The sequence below is a fragment of the Monodon monoceros genome, unplaced genomic scaffold (assembly GCF_005190385.1).
Source record: "Monodon monoceros isolate NGI ecotype Baffin Bay Population unplaced genomic scaffold, NGI_Narwhal_1 Super_Scaffold_1, whole genome shotgun sequence".
Lineage (NCBI taxonomy): Eukaryota > Metazoa > Chordata > Mammalia > Artiodactyla > Monodontidae > Monodon > Monodon monoceros.
Window position 1 is genome coordinate 73,141,450 of NW_021703765.1, and position 20,294 is coordinate 73,161,743.

At 47.6% G+C, this 20,294-nt stretch overlaps 1 protein-coding gene across 3 annotated transcripts in view; it reads right to left on the minus strand.

Moving 5' to 3' along the window:
- TBX5 (T-box 5) overlaps positions 1 to 20,294 on the minus strand; it is a 48,605-nt gene that overhangs the window by 17,717 nt on the left and 10,594 nt on the right. For all 3 annotated transcript variants that reach the window (XM_029229541.1, XM_029229559.1, XM_029229551.1), the window contains 2 exons: positions 17,411 to 17,563; positions 9,527 to 9,618 (listed from right to left, as the gene is read on the minus strand). In XM_029229541.1, coding sequence (XP_029085374.1) covers positions 9,527 to 9,618; positions 17,411 to 17,563 — 245 coding nt within the window. The remainder of the gene's footprint in view (positions 1 to 9,526; positions 9,619 to 17,410; positions 17,564 to 20,294) is intronic.

Genomic DNA, 20,294 nt, shown 5'->3' on the forward strand with positions numbered 1-20,294 from the left:
CAAGAGACTCAAAGACTGGGACTTCCCTGGCAGTCCAGTGGTTAAGACTCCGAGCTTCCACTGCAGGGGGCACTAAGATCCTGCATGCCACATGCCGCGCCAAAAAAAAAAAAGAGAGAGAGACTCAAAGACACTGCCCTCTCTAGCCATGAGCACCCACCATTTATGACAACTTTGGTTGGCAACCTCTTAAATCTCATATATATAAGTTCATACCAGGGTGGTCATTTCAAGTTGCAGCTCTGAAGTCAGGCTGTGTGGATGTACCTTCCTTTGGTACCCAGCCACCAACTTGGCCACTGTGGGGCTGGCTAAATTCTTCCTTTCTCTGAGCCTCAGTCTCTTGTCTGTAAAATGGGAATATCAGATTCACCGCCTCTGAGGATGGTTAAATGATACAATGTTTGGAAAGGCTTAGCATATATTTGGGACACACTGCTCAATAAACACGAGCTTATAAACCGCACAATTATGTTTTGAAGCAGAAGTTCTTACCTTGCAAGGGCTTCAACTGATCTATGAATCGCCCCCCCCAACCCCTAATATCAGATGAGTAGAGCTTGTCAGTTTTTCTAGGGAGAGGTCCATACTTGCATCGGTTACTCTGAAGGGGTCTGAGATTCACAAAAAGGTTTTGAGTAACACTACAGAAGCAGCTCCAGAATCAAGAGAAAAGTCCTGGACCAGTTATGTGGATGATTCAGGATATCTCCCTCTGCCTCAGTTTCTCCCTTTGCAGATGGGGATAACAAGGCCCCCGTCACAGATGAGTTGTGAGTCCCAAGGTAAAAGCTGGATGTGAAGCTACAGTCATGAAAGATCAAAGCAAACTAAACCTGGGGCGGGCTCTTAGTAATAGCACATCAGATAGTATTCCCAGGTATCTAGTACTAAATTGAAGAGCTTAATACTTTACCGATTTTAGTTTTAGTTTTGTTTTGTTTTGTTTTTAATGATTTTGGAGGGAGGATGAGAAGGTAGAGGGATGCCTTCTGAGGCTGGGCCTCGGTGCTTCTGGAAGCCAGAGTGCAGAGGGACCGGGACTAACCTGGCACAGGGACCTTTCTGAAACTGCTTCCTGTACTCAAGGGGTTGTGTTAAGGCCTCCTGTGTTCCGAAAGGAAGCACGGGGGCCCCTTGGTCATATGCAGAATGACCGTCAGTGAAATGATGACCTTAAAGTCACCCCAAAGCAGCCACTTCTGCAAGAATACTAAATGTTCTGTGGACTAATATAAAAGTCTGCCTCTTGCTAACACATATATATGGAATCCAAGAAAAAAAAAAAAAAAAGGTCATGAAGAACCTAGGGGTAAGATGGGAATAAAGACACAGACCTACTAGAGCATGGACTTGAGGATATGGGGAAGGGGAAGGGGAAGCTGTGACAAAGTGAGAGAGTGGCATGGACATATATACACTACCAAACGTAAAATAGATAGCTAGTGGGAAGCAGCCACATAGCACAGGGAGATCAGCTCGGTGCTTTGTGACCACCTAGAGGGGTGGGATAGGGAGGGTGGGAGGGAGGGAGATGCAAGAGGGAAGAGATATGGGAACATATGTATATGTATAACGGATTCACTTTGTTTTAAAGTAGAAACTAACACACCATTGTAAAACAATTATACTCCAATAAAGATGTTAAAAAAAAAAAAAGTCTGCCTCTCCCCCTTAAAAAAAGACCAACCAACCAAAAAACACCTATGGGGTAATGGGTCTCTAGGAAAACAAATTCCTAATGTGAGAACGTTAACCACTATGATGGGACAGGTGAGAGACAGGGCTTAAGGTGGGGATGGGTAGAGATAGGGAAATCTCTCCAGAGAAGTGAGTTTCAAACTTGGCTGCACCCTGCGGTTACCTGGGGAATGTTGTTTTAAATACTGATGTCATTGCTCTGCGGTGCAGCCTGGACATTGGGAGTTTTAAAAAGCTACCCAGGAGGAAAAAGCCTTAAGCAAAAGGGTAAACACTGTATGATTCCTTTTATATAAAATTCTATCACAGACAAACCTAACCTACAGTTTAAAAAAATCAGAGTATTGACTGTTTCTGGTGGGAAAATGGAGGAGGAGTTAACAGGGGAGGGGCCTGAGGGAACTTTCTGGGGTGAAGGAAGGTTCTATATCATGATATGGGCTTGGGTTTCACGGGTATGGGTATTTGTCAGGATGTGAATGGCGCACTTAGCTGTGCATTTCACAGTATGTAAATTTTACCTGAAATAGACAATCACGAACAAAAACTGAATCCTAGTTAATGGTATGCACGCTGAAGCACACAAGGATGGAAGGTACTCATGTCTGCAACTGAGTTTGAAATGCATCCAAAAAACAAATAATATGGATGGACGGATGGATGGATTGGTGAATGGATAGATCGGCGGAAGAATAAATGTATGTATGAATTGATAGATGGATAGATAAATGGATAGATCGGTAGGTGTATGGATGGATGGACAGATGGACAGATTGGTGGATGGATGTGTGATAGAGCAAACATATAGCAAAATGTTAACTGCAGACCCTAATCAGTGGGCATATGGGTGGTCACCATATAGTTAGTTCTTCCATGTTTTCTATATGTCTTACATGTTTCATAATGAAACACTGGGACACCCTCCAGGAACTCCTAATAGTCAGCCAAAGTTGACCACCAAGTAGAGAAAAGGATTCTTTTTTATAAAACAACCCAGCACAAGAGCTCTATTTCCAGAAAGTAAGATCACACATTACCTGCAGGTCTTTGCTCATTCTGTAGGGCCAAAACAAATTATCCAGGTGTGACCTGGGGCCCCTTCCATCAGATAACTTGTTAAAGGGCAGTTTCGGACCCCTTCCCTAGAGCCACTGATTCGGAACCTCTGAGGTGAGACCCAGAAATCTGCTTTTTTCACGAGCCTCCCCACCCCCAGCTAATGCGATGTCTGCCAAAAGTTCGAGAAACACTGCTTCAATGTGGTTTGCCCTTAGACACTATCCCTGAAGAGCAGGTTCGCTGGGGCAGGGGCTGGGGAGGACAGAGGTGGGTACAATGTTGCAGACGAATGGGAAACCTTAAACGATGGTGGACATGATGGACAACCAGGACTCAGGATGGGACCCCTTGGGACAAACCTCCATTCACAAGTTAGGCTGGCTTGGCCTCCCAAACATAACCCCCCTCTTGTTTTACATAACTTCACAATTTCCTGAGAGAAGCCACATGCCTAGCCAAAAGTACAGCAAGAAGTGGGGATTTAACGCCATCTCCAGGATGCTGTCTTGGAAATCACGCCTCATTAATTGGACTTCCCCATCACCTTTAACCACAAGCATGAGAATACAAGAGTGCTGAGCCTTTCATTTGAAAAAGGCCATCTGAGGTTAGGGAGCTGAACATTCATTTGAAATCAGGAAGGAAGGGCTGGAAAAGGAGGGATGGCTCCAGTAGAAGGATTTTAACCTTTGAAGGGTCCCGGACCCCATGAATCCCTTGAAATTCTTTGACATTTTTTTCTATTTATATATTTTGAGTTTTCCAGCGTTCCTTGCTAATTGGATTTTCCAATGGGATCTTAGATTCTGATTAAGAAGCCCCGCCCTAAAGGTAGAAGAGGAGGAGGTGACATGCAGTGCAGAGGTGGGGGACAGTGGTGGATTTCTCACAACGGCGGAGAGACGTCGACGGCCTGCGGCTGACAAAACCAACCTATTGGCTCTACCCGGGACATCCTGGGCTCTAGGCTTTTCTATCCGCTCTCTGGTTGAGGGGCTCAAAATCCAGGCCAGCCAAACAGAGACTCCAAGTACCCCAGCTCTGGAGATGACTTCCTGCCAAGGTATCGGCAGTCCAGTGAAAACCTGAGGAAGTAGAGGCAACCGCAATTCTCCCACGAAGAGCTCTGAAGCCGCCAGCGCTGCACTCTGCTAGCCTCCCAATGATACCCAGTAAATGCTGTGTGTGCCGCAGAGGCCAGGCGCCGCTCACGGCCACTCTGTGTGCATTAGAGCAAGAAGTGTCCAAGGAAGCGCTTTGCTGCTGCTCGTTCAGATTCTGGGCTTTGTCATTCCAAAAAGACCAGTGGCGGCCTGGCAGGGCGGAGGGGGGATTCGCTCCATCCGAAAGAAACAAAGCTCACGGCCAGGCCTCTGTACCTTAACCGGCAGTCAACCTGGCCTCTGGCTTTACGAGGGGAAGGACCCCATCTCAGCACCTAACATGATCCAGGGTCACTCCAGGCCAGGGACCGTGACAGGCACTCCTGGGCACACTGGGGCAGTGTTAAAACATGTGCGCACACTCGTTGACCCTCCTTCTATCGAGAGGAAGGATCCCTGCCCTTCCTCCTGGAATCTGGGCCCATCTCAGTGAGTCCCGTTCAACCAACAGAACGCAGCAGAAAAGACACTACAGCTTCCCAAGGTCTAGTGAGCAAAGACCCTGTGGTTCTCCAGGGGCAGCCTGACACCACGGAGGGAGTCTAACTCCCCTGAGTGCACCATGCCGGACAGGTCACATGCACACACTCCAGTGGACAACCCAGGTGGGCTCCCAGCCGAAAGCCAGAGTCAATTGCTGGTCGTGGGGTGTGTCATCTGGGACGTCCAGCCTTGTCTGGCCTTCAGATACCTGCCGTCCCCACCAACACCGGACAGCAAGCAACAACCGCCCAGAGGCATCCTTCCCAAATTCCCGACCCACAAATCCTGAACTAAACCCAAGTGTTTCCCTGGGACTTCCTGCTTCACCTCATGCACAGTGACAGCGAGCGATGCCTGGTCTTTCCACCATAAGTAGCACTGAGGGAGCATTCCTGAGGGCTAGCAGGTTGCAAGCGGATGAAATCTGGAGCACTGTGATGGCCTCTGAGCTCCCCACGGAAGGACCGAGGCTGCCTGTACCTCCTCCCCCTTGAGTGGGCTGCGGAGGCGTCGGAAGCTAAGTGCTACAGCTCTGGCTGTCCTGGATTTAGTCTCACACACACACAGCTGATGGCACAGCTCAGAGCGCAGGGCTTCGCAGCCGGTCCATGTGAAATTTAGCAGTAATTCGTTTCGTAGCAATAGTAATTAGGACACCCGCATTACCTCACCTCATCCTTGCAACAGCAGTGGAGGTAGGTTCTATAATTATCTCCCATTTTACAGATGAGGAGATAGAAGCCCCATGGAGCAGGGGAGCCCCGGGGCTAATCAGCGTGATAGCCTGGACCCCAGCTCCAGAGCCTGCTTTTCCATCAGTGGACCCTGCCCCTCGATGCAAGGATTCACCTTTGCATCCCCGGGACCTGGCATAGATAAGCCCTGAACGAATGTGTGCTAGCTGAAGAAGCAAGCAACAGATCAAAAACTGAATAAAAGAGTGTCTGGGCCACAGTTTCCCCTTCCGCAAAAGGAAGAAGGTTGGACCAGATGCCACCTCCCGGGATCCCTTCTACCTCTAGAACCCCACGCTTCTAAGGAACAGTGTTCCCTGTCATAGTGCCACGCCAGCCGGCTTCCAGAGATCTTTAGAGTCTGACGCCTCCTCCAGAGCCCAAGACAGGTAGGTCCCTGTGCATTCCTTCCCTGATCCAACGCAGAAAACCCTTCCTCCCAACAGTTTCAAATCCCATTGCTGGGGCAATGCCTGGATCCCATTCTCTCCATAAAGGTGCCCTCCCCAACCCCAGGGCCCTGGCCTCGGCCCCATAGGCCAAGGAAACTCCTGTTCACCTTTGACAGTGAAGCTCCCACACTTTCTCATTAAGGTGAGCATTTATTTAGGTGCAACTCCCAGATGTCTGCGATGTGCATATCACCTTGACAATGTCCACCAGCTGTCCTGCCATTTAGTTAATATTTTCCTTAAATAATCAGCCTTAACTCTCCTTCCTTCCTCCCTCCCTCCCTCCCTTCCTCTTTCCTTTCCTTCTTCCCTTCCTTCCTTAGAACTTAGTCTCGGGGACTTCCCTGGCGATCCAGTGGTTAAGACTCTGCGCTTAGTGGGTGCAGGTTCAATCCCTGATCGGGGAACTAAGATCCTACATGCCTCACAGTGTAGCCAAAAAAAACCAAACTTAGTCGCATTCTAAACAATACTGTCTATGAAATCAGCCTGATGCAACTGTGTGTCTGTGGGCGCCCTCTAAAATCATCTCATCTCTCACCAGGGGAGGGGGCACTGCAATTTGGGAAATACTGGTTTTTAGGGATAAGAAGTTTTTAAGCCGCAGACTAACCTTTCAAAAGAACCTTGGCATGTATTTTAATCAGCCGGCTGGAGGCAGGATTTGTGGAATGATTTTATTCCCTTCTTTGTGCTTTCCCTTCGCGCCCCCATTTTCAGAATAAGCAGTTACTACTTCTGTAACTAGAAACCGCACCTCAGTGTTGGAAAACTAAGACACCCTCTGCATGTTCCAAACGCAGACTGCTGCGTGAAGAGAGAGGAGAGGGCGGTGAGTGCCCAGACATTGGCCAAGCTAATCCAAACGTTATTTATGTGGGATCACTGCGAGTGAAGGCTCAACCCTCCTTAACCCCACCCTTCTCCCTTCGTCCGACTGTTGGAATTAGAGGAAATTTCATTCCTCCCGCTTTGCTCCCTGAGCCAGCTGTCACCGGGTGTGTGGGGGACAGGAAACAGGATTACAAGATCAACAGTGAGCCTGCCGTTCCAGCCAGGCTGTTATCACAGCCGTCTCCGGAGAGCCATCTTCCCCACTTGTCACTACCTACTGCGAGCTGGGAGTTGGGACCACAGCCCAGAATAAATTCTGAACAAGGGTAAAACTGGGAGTCATGAAGAGTTTTCCCCAGCTTGGATCATTTTTTGGAGCGTGGTCTAGGAACCAAGCACTCTTCAGGCATTTTCTCACATAATTCTTGCAAGAACCCCAGAAAGGGGAAGCTATATTTATTTATGCCCATTTTACAGATGAGGATACTGAGGCTCCGTGGCGTGAAACTGCTTGCCTGAGGTCACATGCCGATAAACGCAGAGCAAGGATTGAACCCAGGTTTGTCTGACTCCAAAGCCTATTGGAGCCTCTCTGCTCCCTCTCCTCCCCAGGGGCCATCTCTAGAGAACTGAGCGCATGACCCTGTCCACTCCCTGTTCCCCAGCACAACTCCTAATGCGGCCACAAAGACACACGTGGCTCGGAGGCTGAGAGTTTCGATCCAACACGTCAATCACTGACTTCTGAGGACCAACCGTCTTGCCTTCCTTCCATCTCCAAGGGCCTACCCGGAAAGGACGCCTCAGCCAATCTGCAGTAACTAGGGGACGGTTAGGGCAGCCCGTTCAGACCAAAGTACAGTCATTTGCCTAAATATCTAACCAGCCGTGTTGTTCAGAGCTGTAACAGAGAGTCCCCAGGATCGCTGACATGTGAGCTCTCAAACACCTGTCCCTCCCCACCTGCCTTTCCTCTGACGTCCATCGTCTGCCCAACCAGCTTCCAGAGCACAGGTGCCCCGGCCTGACAAAGGAAAGCAGTGAGGGCTCTTGGGAATAGACACACCCTGACTACGCAGTCTGTGGCCAGGGGAAGCTTCTTGGAGGAAGAAATAGCTACAGGGAGGCTTTAGTGATGGGCAGGAGATGGAAAAGGAGGAGAGAAAGACAGAGCCAGGCCAACTGTGGTGTTCAAAGGGCCAAAAATAATGGAAAGAAGACAGACTTGGAGCAGCTCCTTCAGCACGATTGAAAGGGAGAGGGGACGCTGGTGAGGAACAAAGCTAGGGGGCGTGGCAAGGCTGGATGGGAAGGGCGTGGTCAACCACACCAAGGAGTCTGGACCTGACGCTGAGAGCAACAGGAGGCCTGGGAGTGTTCTAGGCTGTGCAGTAAGCGTGTCTGATTTGCGTGGTACAAAGATGTCTTTGGCAGCTGCCTGGAGCACGTCCCCCGGGAGGGGAACAGAGCTGACGTCAGGTCTAAAGAGGTTAGGAGGCTGCAGCAGGCGAGGTCGGTGGTGGCTGGAATAGGCAGCCTGGATGGAGAAAGGAGGCGCCTTGAGAGATATGATAAGAAGGTAGCATCAAAAGGACCTGGTGACTGGGTAAGATTGAGGGGGCGATTCGAGCACCTTAAACCCATGATCCCACCTGCTCTTGACCTTGTGGGAAGGAAGGAAGAAGTGGGGGAGGGAAGAAGGTATTCAGTTGCAGGCTGGAACCAGTCCCTACCTGCACAGCCTGGACCCCTACCTGCAGGAGGACCAAGATGAGACTGTCCATCAACGGCAAAGCTGCTGTGATGACAGACGACCATGAGGATAGGATGGGGGTTTAGACGCCATAGAAATAAAAACTTGGCATCCCGAGCCTACGGCTGAAAATAGTTTGGCCTCTTTCACCTTTAAGTGGTATTTGTTGTCAACTCTTCCAACGGCCATAGATTAAACCAAACTCCAGTTCCCAAATGTAGACATGTAAAGCCAAAAATGTTTCTAAATAATCATCTAAGAACTTCGTTATTTTCGCCACAAAAAGCGTCTTACAAATCCACAATTGGAAGGAAACCAGTTATGAATGCAGGAATTCATATGAGTGTGGTATACGTGTCCCATCTGAGGATAATGGCATATTTATTTTTTAAAAGCATGCAAAATTAGGTCTGGTAAGCCCGCTATCTGAAAACAATTTCCACGGCATGCATTTCTAAACCCAATGTTCAAACCACAAAGCTGCGGCCTTTCTCTCTTTCTCTTTCTTAGGTCTCTTGTCCTCCTTTGAATGGCTACATCTGTCCATTTGCCCAACTCTCCCTTTTCGTGTCTTCCAGAAGGGATAAGGAAAAGCTTCCTAAATGACCTCATTTTATTTTGAAATACTAAACCCACCAAAAAGAGAGGAAGAAAACTTTCTTGGTCAAAGGGATCAAGATATATTTCTAATTCTCTTGCCATATGGTAAGTTATTTTGGAACTCTACCAAGAGGTAGAGAGAATATTTAACAAAATTGGCAACGCTTGTACAATCCTTTCAAATCAGACCAAATTCCCATTCTCCACAGCCCCTTCTATTCATCATATCAGCGACCGTGACCACAGGATATGTAAAAACACCGAGCAGTTTTTATCACCAGCTTCCAATCCCCCATGCCTGGGACACCACGTGGTGTCAACTTTGTCTGTATATCACCCCCAGGAACTCAAGCCATTAACTTCCCTTTCATTTATCAAGAGCTGTTGCCTAAAAGAACATCATTCATCGGCTGTGACTTACGGGAAGAAAGAGAGAGCGGACTTCACTTGAGGGAGAGAGACAACAGAGAAATAGGACAAGATTGTAGCTTTTGTTCCCGAGGCAGATGGAGACCATCACATGCCCTCCGACATGCTCTCCCCTAAAGCTACGCACTCCACGTTGCCTGATAGAGGAAACCACCTTTCTGGAGGGTTACCAGAAAGTGGGATTGAAGAGGCTCTTTCTCCTTTTTCTTGATGGCAAAGAGGACCCCATTTCTCTGTGCCTGCACTTCTGGTGTTGCTGGCTCACCTGTGTTATTAGTGGGGGTGGGGAGTGCAGAGGCGGGGACACCATTTTCTTACCTTTGCATTCTCGACATTCTATGCAGCTCCATGTCATCACTGCCCCGGAATCCTTTGGCAAAGGGATTATTTTCAATCTTTAACTGGGTGATCTGAAGGAAGGGGAGAGAGAGAGAGAGAGTTCCGTTTTCACTTGATTGTTATAAGACTACCTCGGGACCCGGCTAATAATAAGTGTCATGGAAATGCAACCTTCTGGCAACCCAAAGAAGCAAGTGAAGCCCGTCACATCAACGGGACCCATCACTTCATTCGAAAGGAGGAAAATGTCCTAGATCAGATTGTATTTAAAAGGGGAAGAAAACCTGGTTTCAGTTTGCCCATTAATTGGAGTCCTACTCTGCATCGTTCCGGCTGGAGTGGCTTTTTTTTTTTTTTCTAAATCGTAGCATTTTGTGTTTCAAACACAATCTTGGCCTCAACACTTGGTACACCCCCTGCTCCTTGGAAAATTGTACCATGTTGACACGGTGTCAACTTCCTGCAGCGTGGCAATCTCCATTGGGAAGGTCTTGATCATTGCTCTCAAAATCCTACTATACCTCATTTCACGTTCATTTCATAGTTTCACAGATACAGTTTGCTAGCTCAGGTGGAAAATGGTGTCTAATTAAATAAAGACCAACATATAAAATTATAATGTATATGATAGCTACCAAACAGCTTCAAAACTCTTTAATTGTCTAGGTAAGGGGACTTCCCCGGCGGTCCAGCGGTTAAGTCTCCGCGCTTCCACTGCAGGGGGCAGTGGGGTTCAATCCCTGGTCGGGGAACTAAGACCCTACATGTCGCACGGTAAGTCCAAAAAAAAAAAAATTGTCTAGGTAAGAAAGAGAGAGCCCTCTTCTTGGAAATTTTTGTTGCACTATACACAACTTAGTGATAGAACAGGGTCTTTGGTTCAAGGTCCAGAACCTTCATGGAAACCATCAACACGTATTCTGTTAGCGTGAGCGTACGGTAGCAGGTCTAGGTAAAAGAGTGCATCCCTATGGAGTTTGCCAGAAGTATTTCCTAAAAGCTGTGTGTGAACTGAATTTTTATATATATAATCACTTCATGGAAACCAGGGCAGCATTCTTCAGAGGCCAGTCATTCCAAGGTCACCTTCACCATCATTATCGTATCTATACAGTCCCTGTTCACTGGTCTGCTTAATATTTTTATTTAAATCAAACCACTTTTGATTTAAATTTATATTATAAAAATAATTATATCACTTCTCTATACGTCAAAGTGGAATCACTTGCTAGTCAATAAAAAGAAAATAAGTATATCAAATTCCCTCTACTGGGACTTCCCTGGTGGTCCAGTGGTTAAGAATCCACCTTCCAATGCAGGGGACCAGGTTTGATCCCTGGTCGGGGAACTAGCTCGATCGCTGGTCAAGGAACTAAGATCCCAGGTGCCACGGGGCAACTAAGCCCGCACACCACAACTACAGAGCCCGCGCGCTGCAACAAAAGATCCCACGTGCCGGAACTAAGACCCAATGCAGCCAAAAATTAATTAATTAATTAATTTTTTAAAAAATTCCCTCTACTGGTACCCCCGGAAAGTTCCAAGCCTAAGGCCTGCCTTCTCTTTGTGGCAAGGGAAAATTCGACACTTTTAGAGAAGTATTTATCATAAACTGGTACTGAAATAAGACTCCTCTCTGATAAATGAATAGAAAGATAATTGGAATAAGAACAATTTTTTTTTGTGATCCCATCACCTTCAAGTACCCACAAAACTATCTCCTCTATCCCCAGTAGTATCGTTATAGACTTTGAGAAACCAAGTAGTTGCTTTGCAAAACTAGGTTTAATCGATGAACGCACCCACAATTTGTCCATTTGGGGGCAAGCATTCTGGTTTGTTCAGTTTTCTGGAAGAGGTGGTGTTATAAAGTTTCCTTCTAACTCCAAGACTCTACCATGAACATAAAATTACTACATATGTGTGTGTGTCCACAGTAAAATATATATGTAAAATTAACATTTTTTAAATGTTATGTGATTCCAACCATATGACATCTTGGAAAAGGCAAAACTATGGCAACAGCATAAAGATCAGTGGTTGCCAGGGGTTAGGAGGAAGGGAAGGATGAACGAGAGAAGCGCAGAGGATTTTTAGGGCAGTGAAACGAATCATGATGTAGGATACATCATGGTGAAGACGTGTCATTATGCATTTATCTACACCCACAGAGTCTAGGGACTGCCCTGGCGGTCCAGTGCTTAGGACTCCACGCTTCCACTGCACCACGCTTCCACTGCAGGGGGCACGGGTTCCATCCCTAGTCAGGGAAATAAGATCCCACAAGCTGCATGGCACAGCCAAAAAAAAAAAACAACTCACAGAGTCTACAACTCCAAGAGTGAACCCTGACGCAAACTACGAACTCTGGGTGATGATGTGTCAACGTAGGTTCAACAACGGTAATAAATGTCCCACTCTGGGCGGCGATGCTGGGAGCAGGAGAAGCTGTACATGCAGGGGGACAGAGGGTATACAGGAACTCTCTGTACTTTCCACTCAACTTTACTATGAACCTTAAACTGCTCCAAAAAATAAAATCAATTGTAAAACTTTTTAAATATGTCTGGGTATTTCTATGTATACACATTCCCTCCTCCTTCATTTTTTTTAACTGTACCCATTCCTGCAACTTTCTGATTTTGAATTAACTCTTCAGAATGAGTAGAAACGTCTGTAAAATCTCTTTGGCAAACAGCAGAGATTGGCACAATACTGTAGATCAATGATACTGCAATAAAAAATAAAAAATCTCTTTGGAAAACAGTCTTGAACATGTGTACTCCTCAAGCCAGTTCTGAGTCCAAAAGCCCATCACCTAGTGGGGATTTCTTTCTCACTCCGGTTTTATGACAATAAAATGCAACCCAATTGATCATAAATCATTTTTTAAAGGGGGAGAGGGGAATTCTCAAAAAGTTAAGTAAAAATTAGATCATTTTGAAAAGGGGTGGAGGGAATCCTTATCCCGACTTCTGTACCTCCCACCCACCCGGTGACAGAAGGCAGCCCCTGAATATACTGAGGACAGTAAGACAATGAGGGTGTGGCATCAGGGCTGAATTAATGCCTATTCCATGACGTCACTGTTCCACCAAGAGCTCAGGATAAGAAAATTACCCTGAGAAAAAAAAGAAAAGGGTGGCTTTGGTATTTTATCAGCAAAAATTTTCTGCTCAAACCCATTCCTTGCACCTCAAACAGATTAACTACTACCTAATTCTTGCTCTTATCACCATAGCTTCCAAAAATACGATGGCAAAGGATACGCACAGTTTGCTAGATATACACTTAGGTGTGTGGGTCTTACCTATGTCTTAGTGTAGATGCCTATTGGACATAAGAATTACCCCTGAGAAAAGTTAACATGCAAGCTTAGGTGCAGGTAAAAATGTCCATCTGATTTCACACTTATTTCACACTTGTCCCCTCACTTACCATAACCCTGTCTATGATATTCCCTTCCTAACACAGAGCTAGTCACTCACGGGCACATAAACCGATACACCTGGATGTCTGAGTTCTACCCAAAGGGTCCACTGAAATTGACTTCCATTCGTCATACAAATGTACTCCCTCCAAAATCAGCATAAAACCGGATATCCAGGGGAAGGGCATGGGTGGTGGTGGGGGAAACAAATATAAATACCAGCTCCAACCAGTGAGACAGAGGTTGTAAAAATTAATGAGAATAATTGTTGTAAATTCTCACTTTTGAAAAAAGAAAAGAAAACCCTCTCGAGGGCCAAAAGTCTTAATTATGTCTCTCTCTTAGGGGTTCATTTCCTGGTCCCAAGCAGAAGGCTCATACCTCATAAATACAGGCTCCATACACAATGATATAAGCAGGAGGAAAATGCCTTTTAATGGCAAAGTAAGTTAATGTCGGGGGAGAGACATGCTTGCATACAAAGCCATTGTTGCAAAAGCAGTGAAATGAAATGCCCATGTGATCTTTTTTTAACACCTAAATATTTCTAGGGATTGCTCTGGGAGCTGCTGACAACTGCAGCGCAAACCTTCCAAAAACATGTTTCACAGAGTGAACAGTCGCTGGGGGAGAGTCGAGCGTTTAAGTATCTTTTTCAAGCTGTCAACCACCTGAGGGAATAACTCCCAAATCCAGCTTGGGACCACAGCTGGGCTCAGGAAATATGTCGTGTCATTGGAACTCCATGGTATACAGGTGTGTGACAGCAGTGTAAGAAATGAACCCGGTACCTGGTACCTGCCTCCAAATCAGTCTGGAGGCACTAAGCCCTTTGGACCCGAAATTGGTGGCTCTTATTTTTCCAAATTATCCTGGCAATTTAATCTCCGCCTGGTACCTGGTACCTGCCTCCAAATCAGTCTGGAGGCACTAAGCCCTTTGGACCCAAAATTGGTGGCTCTTATTTTTCCAAATTATCCTGGCAATTTAATCTCACAGACTGCTTTTCTTTCCCTGCGCAATTATCCAAAGCATAACGCTGGGCAAACAGTCCGTGGATTGAAAATGCAACCACGGAATGAAGCAACTAAACCACAAAGACTAACATTTGTAGTTGTGTTTCAACCACAGTAATAAGAAGTTATTTAAAAATCTCAGTCTTTCAGATTCTAAAATAGGGTAGGCAAAGAGTTTTCCAACACGCATGTTTTGGATGGAGTTGCCCCGTTATTAAACTGATCAGCTAAGTAGTCGATCAATGGAATCATCACTAACACTGTGCTGATTCTGTACCAGGTTCTACACAAAACACATTCCACGGATTATCTCATTTTAATCCCCACAAAGACAATAACAAAAAAACAAAAAATAAATTCTCTTCTTATCCCCATTTTACAGACAGGGAAAACTGAGTTAAATCATTTGCCCAAGTCAAATGGGTTTGAACCCAGGCAGTCTGCCTGCAGATTCTCATCCTAACCCTACAGGAGGGTGAGGAACAGCTCAGTTGGCTTCTACCCATGAAGCCAGGAGTCTCAACATCCCGTCCAGGTGGGACAATAAAGTAACAAAACAGAGTCCACAAATCACACTCAACCTGACCTGCTTATTTAAGTCACACATCATATATCCATGCGAGGAATGTCTGCAAGGGCCTGGATTCTACTGGAAAAATCCATTGCTTTAGACTTCCTCCTGACAAAGAAAATAGGTGTCTTTGGTACTCAATAACTAAATACTGGGGAAAACCTCATATGGGGGAGAGTGACTGAAAGTGCTCTCCTATGAAATCCCTCTTCTGGATGTCAGGCTGGCTAAAAAGACCTATATGTACAGCACAACCGGGCTCCCTGGCCCAACCAATGAAGAAAATCAGTAATTCCTGTGTGATCCTCAAATACAGCTATATCCATCACTCAACTGATCATGGTCATCATTTCATGATATAGGTAAGTCAAAGCATGATGCTATATACCTGAAACTCAAACAGTACGTATGTCAATTACACCCCAATAAAACTGGAAAAAAAAACAAAAACAAAAACAAAATACATATATCCAAATGCATACTTGGAGACACACGTTTTGAGACCCATGAGCGTTTAGATACACCATCTCCTAGATTGTGTTCAAAACTCACACATACACACCCCATTGGACAGGCATTCCACACACACAGATCACCAAATATATTCACTGGAGAAGACTTTTTTTTTTAAATAGAAATCTAGGGGATGTGGAGCATGTTCCTATGTGGCTACAGTGATAGTTTCATGGATATACACATATGTCAAGCTTAGCGAATCGAATACATCAAATAGTGCAGTTTACTGTATGAGTTATGCCTCAATAAAGCTATAAACAGAGAAAGAATGCGTGGTCCCCCAGATCCACCCACTCCTGATGGACCCCGCCTAAGATCTTTACTACATAGAACTTAGGAATTTCCCCCAAAAGACCTGAACACCCACGTGTTTCTTTAACAGATCACTTTCATGTGTCTATCACTTCCTGTCCTCCGTGGATGAACATGGGTTTCCTTGGCAGAAAAAAAAAAAAAAAAGATCCCACATATTTTTGGACCCCCTGTCGGGACTAGCAGGCTCTAAGCATACATATATATGAGGAACTGAGCATCCTGGTTGCTATGTTTTCCTTTTTTTTTTTTTTGCCCTGTGGCCATCACCACAAAGCTAAACATAGGTTTACAACAGCCATGGAGGAAACAGGTTTCTAGCAGCCAACCTCAAATTAGCCTGAAACAGTGCTGGAACTTTCAGGGCACTTGACCTTACTTTTTCGCTCTTCTTGGTTCAACGAGTGGGAAGAACTTAGAAAAAAAAAAGAATCCTGCTTTCCCTTTAAAAAGTAATTGCGTGGCGTGGGGGGAGGGGGGTGAGTGAGTTTTCTGCTGAAAGGAAGCTCTCTCAAGGCCTGGGATCCCAGACAGGCCGTGTGGCCTGGAAGTGACCATCCATCACAGCTTGCCTTGGTCATTGACAATCTGAATTTGGAGATTACCCACAGCATTTCGTTACTGCCCTTGCTTCATGGGGGCAGGGGGCGGGGATTAACCAACACACAGACTGCATGAAATGACCTTCAAGAGGTGACTGGAGGCTTTAGGGTGCTAAGCCCATCTCTCACCCTACCCTGGCCTCTCCTGCCTGGCTCCACAGTCCCTATACCTTCCCTCCACCCCACTTTTCCCTTGCAGGTTGGGGAGGGATAGGAGCTGTAGAGGGGGAGGGCCCCCCCATCCCCACGTCCATCTGGGTAAGTCATCCACATGACCCGCCCTCACTGATCCCATATGGACCCCCTACTTTCCCCTCCCACAGCCCTCTAACCCCAAATCACTTCATAATACGCCCAACGGTCCACAATCCCACAGCGGCAGCGGCCTCTCCCCAGCCCCTATATCTTGCCTTTCCTGATTCCAGATCTTTCCGTAATGAGGCTTAGGAATCATTCAGTCCTGCCCTCCCCCCCCCCCAATAAAATGAATCCACGTGCACTCAGGTTTCTAAAGAACAGACATGAACCATGACGAGTCAAGACAAGCCCTTTCTCCTGGGCAAGAATAGAAGATACTCCCCCCCAACCTGCGGTTATGGGGCTCCCTGTTCCAACATCACGGTCAAGCCTTGAATGGCCCAAATCGGGGCCTGGATTTCGAACGGCGTGGAGGTCTGACAGTGACACAATCCACCTGCGACATCCCACCTCTATACCACACTACAGCCACCAAATGATGCATTGGCCGCGTGCATGCTCCCCTCGCCAAGCTGTATTTTTGCAGGATCATATTTAAGTCCCCAGAGCTTTGATCCAGGCAGCTAGTGCCACAGGTTACTCAGTCTTTGCTTTTGTTTTAAGCAATGCCAACCTTGCTTTAGTATGTGGTCCAGGGTCAGTAATCGCTGAAACAATTAAGGAAGCATCTGGGAAAACCCAAGCTCAAGGTTTCCGGCAACTTTGCCACCTGCCCCGATTGGAATTGAAATGCATCTAAAAGGCAGAGTGGAGGAGGGAAGGAGACTGACCCCCCACAGAAAAAGTGGTCCCAGGAAGGGTGGCACCACGTCCCCACACAAGAGCACGGAGCCGGACAATACAGGGACCTTTCTTCTCACTGATCACTTCACGACTGCAGCGAGATGCCTCCTTGTTACATTTGAGTACCAAGCATTGATACCACGTGGTCATCTATGGTTTGATAATTTCGTTTCTATCTGGGCTGTGTGTGTGTGTGTGTATGTGTGACTTTCGTGCCAACCGCATGAATATAGTACAAACAGCTGTGATCCTTAGGCTGCAGCTCTGTCCCTGCCCCGGCCCACTGAAGTAGAAGTTGGTGCCCATAAAGCCACTTCGATTCATGCAAACAAGCGGGCGGCCCCAGGCCCGCCGGTTCCTGGGTACTGGGCTTACCTTGTGGTTCTGGTAGGAAGTCACCGCAATAAACGCAGTCTCAGGAAAGACGTGGGTACAGAATGCAGTATTTTTTGAGCCAAATCCATTATTTTCGTCCGCTTTCACGATGTGTAATCTTGGCTGGTATTTGTGCATGGAATTCAGAATAATCTAAAAATAATAAAGAAAATGAGATTGTAAGAAAAATCAAACCCCTTTGTTTCCATAAAGCCCCACTCTCCACCCCAAAATTACGTTCCTTATATAGGCTCTCGGAGAAAAGGTCCCATTTTTTTCTCCTGTTTTTGAAAAGAAGCCAGTGATTTCATTAAAAAGAAACATTTCAAAAATGACAATTTCCATATGAAAAGGCCAGGGTAATATTCCAGGAATCTACCCAGAGCACACACAGCAGTAAATCAGAATGCTTAATAAAGTTAGTTTAATAAATTAACTCCCTGCGTAGGGCATGTCCCCCCCAGCGGGAGTGAAGCTAGTTTGGGGCAAGGAATTGGTGCCCCCCTCAAGGACGCCTGGGCAACGATTTTGGAATGAAAGGACAGCAGAAACAAATAAACAAACATATATATATATAACTACCCCCGCCCAAGAAAAAAAGGCTCAAAGAGATGCAAAGGAAGAGACCAAGCATTTGCAGAACTGGAAGAAATATCAGAGGAAAAAGAGAGGAAAATGGTGGGAAGGGGGAGACTCTAGGGTGTGAGTTGGGTGGGAGGGAAGCACCCACCCCACCCCTAACATCAAACAGGGGTCTGGTTGCCCTTGAGATTCCCTGTCTCCAACTTCACAGTATTTCAGGATCCGCCACCGGAATTAGCCCCAGACCTGGCCCCAGACAGCACTGTGGCATCTGCTTTGGGGGGAATATTTCTCTCCTTCCTTTCGATCTTCTCCATGTCTTTGGCGGGGGGGGGGGGGTTCCCAGGGACTAGTCGGGGGTCTCACGGTTGCAGCTCTTCTTACAGCCACCATTGTGAATATTAGGAGGGGGTGTGCAGTCACCACACTCTTGCTGGAGCGGAACTTTCCGGAGAAGATGCGCATCTTTACTAAAAACAACTGAGTTTGTTGTTCTGATGGCGCCGTGCTTTTGATGCTCCCGGGAAGCTGGTAACGCTAATATCTCTCAAAACGTCCTGATCTATACCCACCGAATGGGCGAACTGCCGCGTTTCACGAGCTGAAAAATCTGGCCTGCTTTTACCCCAGGACCGCAAACTGAGCGGCGGAGGTAGTCTCAGTGTCTTTGATTGGATGACCCTGGGGCAGGGTTCTCGGGCCAACCCTTGAAACCGACCTGGAGGAGGGGGAGGGGAGCGCGGCCCGACTAGGCCGGGGGAGGGGCGAAAAGCTCGGGACCCCGCGGCTCCCCGACCCCGGGCCGCGCGGCTCTAATCTCCGGCAGCCGCGGCCCGGCCGCCCCCCTGACCGATAGCGACGCCGGCCGGGGCGGCGTGGCGACAGAGAGACGCAGCGGGGCCCTGCGGGCCGGCGCGGCCACCATCCCGGCTTAGCCAAATTGCTTTGACGGCTGGGGACAGTGTAGAGACATCAGCGCGAGGGCGATCTAAATGGCCCTTAATTTCATTAGGGCGGCTCTGGACTCAAAAGTCCGGAGTTTGGGGTGGGAATGCGTGGCAACTGGTCAGTCCGGAGCGGCTCAGAGCACCGCGCCCTCCTCCGCGGAACTGGAAGGACTTGAAACTCACAGGGGCGCCCAGGGCTTGGGACCGTGCGCGCGCCTTCCCCGGGGGTCCACCCCAAAGGCACACCCGGGCCGCAGAGGGAAAGTTAAGGAGCCCAGACCAAGGTGCCACGGAGGCCCAGCCTCCAGAAGGACGCGGTCCTGGGAGATGCACGCAGGACCTTTACAAAATGGTCCCTTCTCTCCCCAGCGCTTAACCTAAAGCATCCGCAGGGACAGCAGGTACACCGTCAGCCAGCCAACACCCACGCAAGGTGGAGGTCACGTCTGCGCTGGGATGCACCACGAGCTGGCCGCTGCAGGCAAAACACCCTGGTTTAAACGCAAAGGAGGCCCGGCATTTTGCCTAGAAACGCACCCCCCCCCCCGCCCCTTTCCTCTCCCTTCCTACAGCGTAGAAGGGGAATAGGCCTTCCTTCTCTCTTCTCCAGTAGTCAACAGTCCGATCTCACACCAACCACGTGTACAGACAGTGGCATTGAGCCCATCAGTGGAGGGCCCTGGTCTCCTTCCCACCATAGACTCAGTGCTTCAGCCCTAAGGCCCCACAGAACGGATTTCTCATTTGGACCTTCACAAACTGTCCTCCCTCCGGATCAAATGCATTTGTACCCCATCCCCTCACGTCCCCAAACTGGGAACCCTGTGTGTTGATTCTCCAAAGTGGCAGGATGCAGGCCACTTCTGCAATTAGAGAGACCTGGCCTCAAATCCCTGTTCCCAAATACAAGCTGTGTGACCTCAGGCAGGTAACCTCCCCTCCCCCGGACTCCATATAAAGGCTGTGTATTTCCACCCTCCTCTCTAGGCTGCTATGAGGATCAAATGCCCTAAGAGAACCAGCCTCCTTGTTTGGTGGAATCATCAAACTAAGGGCTGTAAACTCTGAATTCAGAGACTGCGTTCTGTCCCGGTGATTATTTCCAATGAAGAGATTTAGGGACATTTTCCCTCAAATCAGTGTTCTGTTCATTTGTTTTTCTTTGGGGGAAGAGAGGATGATACCCTATAGAGAATCTACTAGAAGCTACACATTCTCTTGGAGGGTGGCGGACTGCACACTCAAGATCCTGCAGTTTCAGGGAGCTCATCAGGCCCCTCTCTCTCGGGGCCAGTCCAGATTCCAGGTGTAGGGCCCTGATCTTGGTTTGCCCACTCTGGGCATGGTGGGAGGAG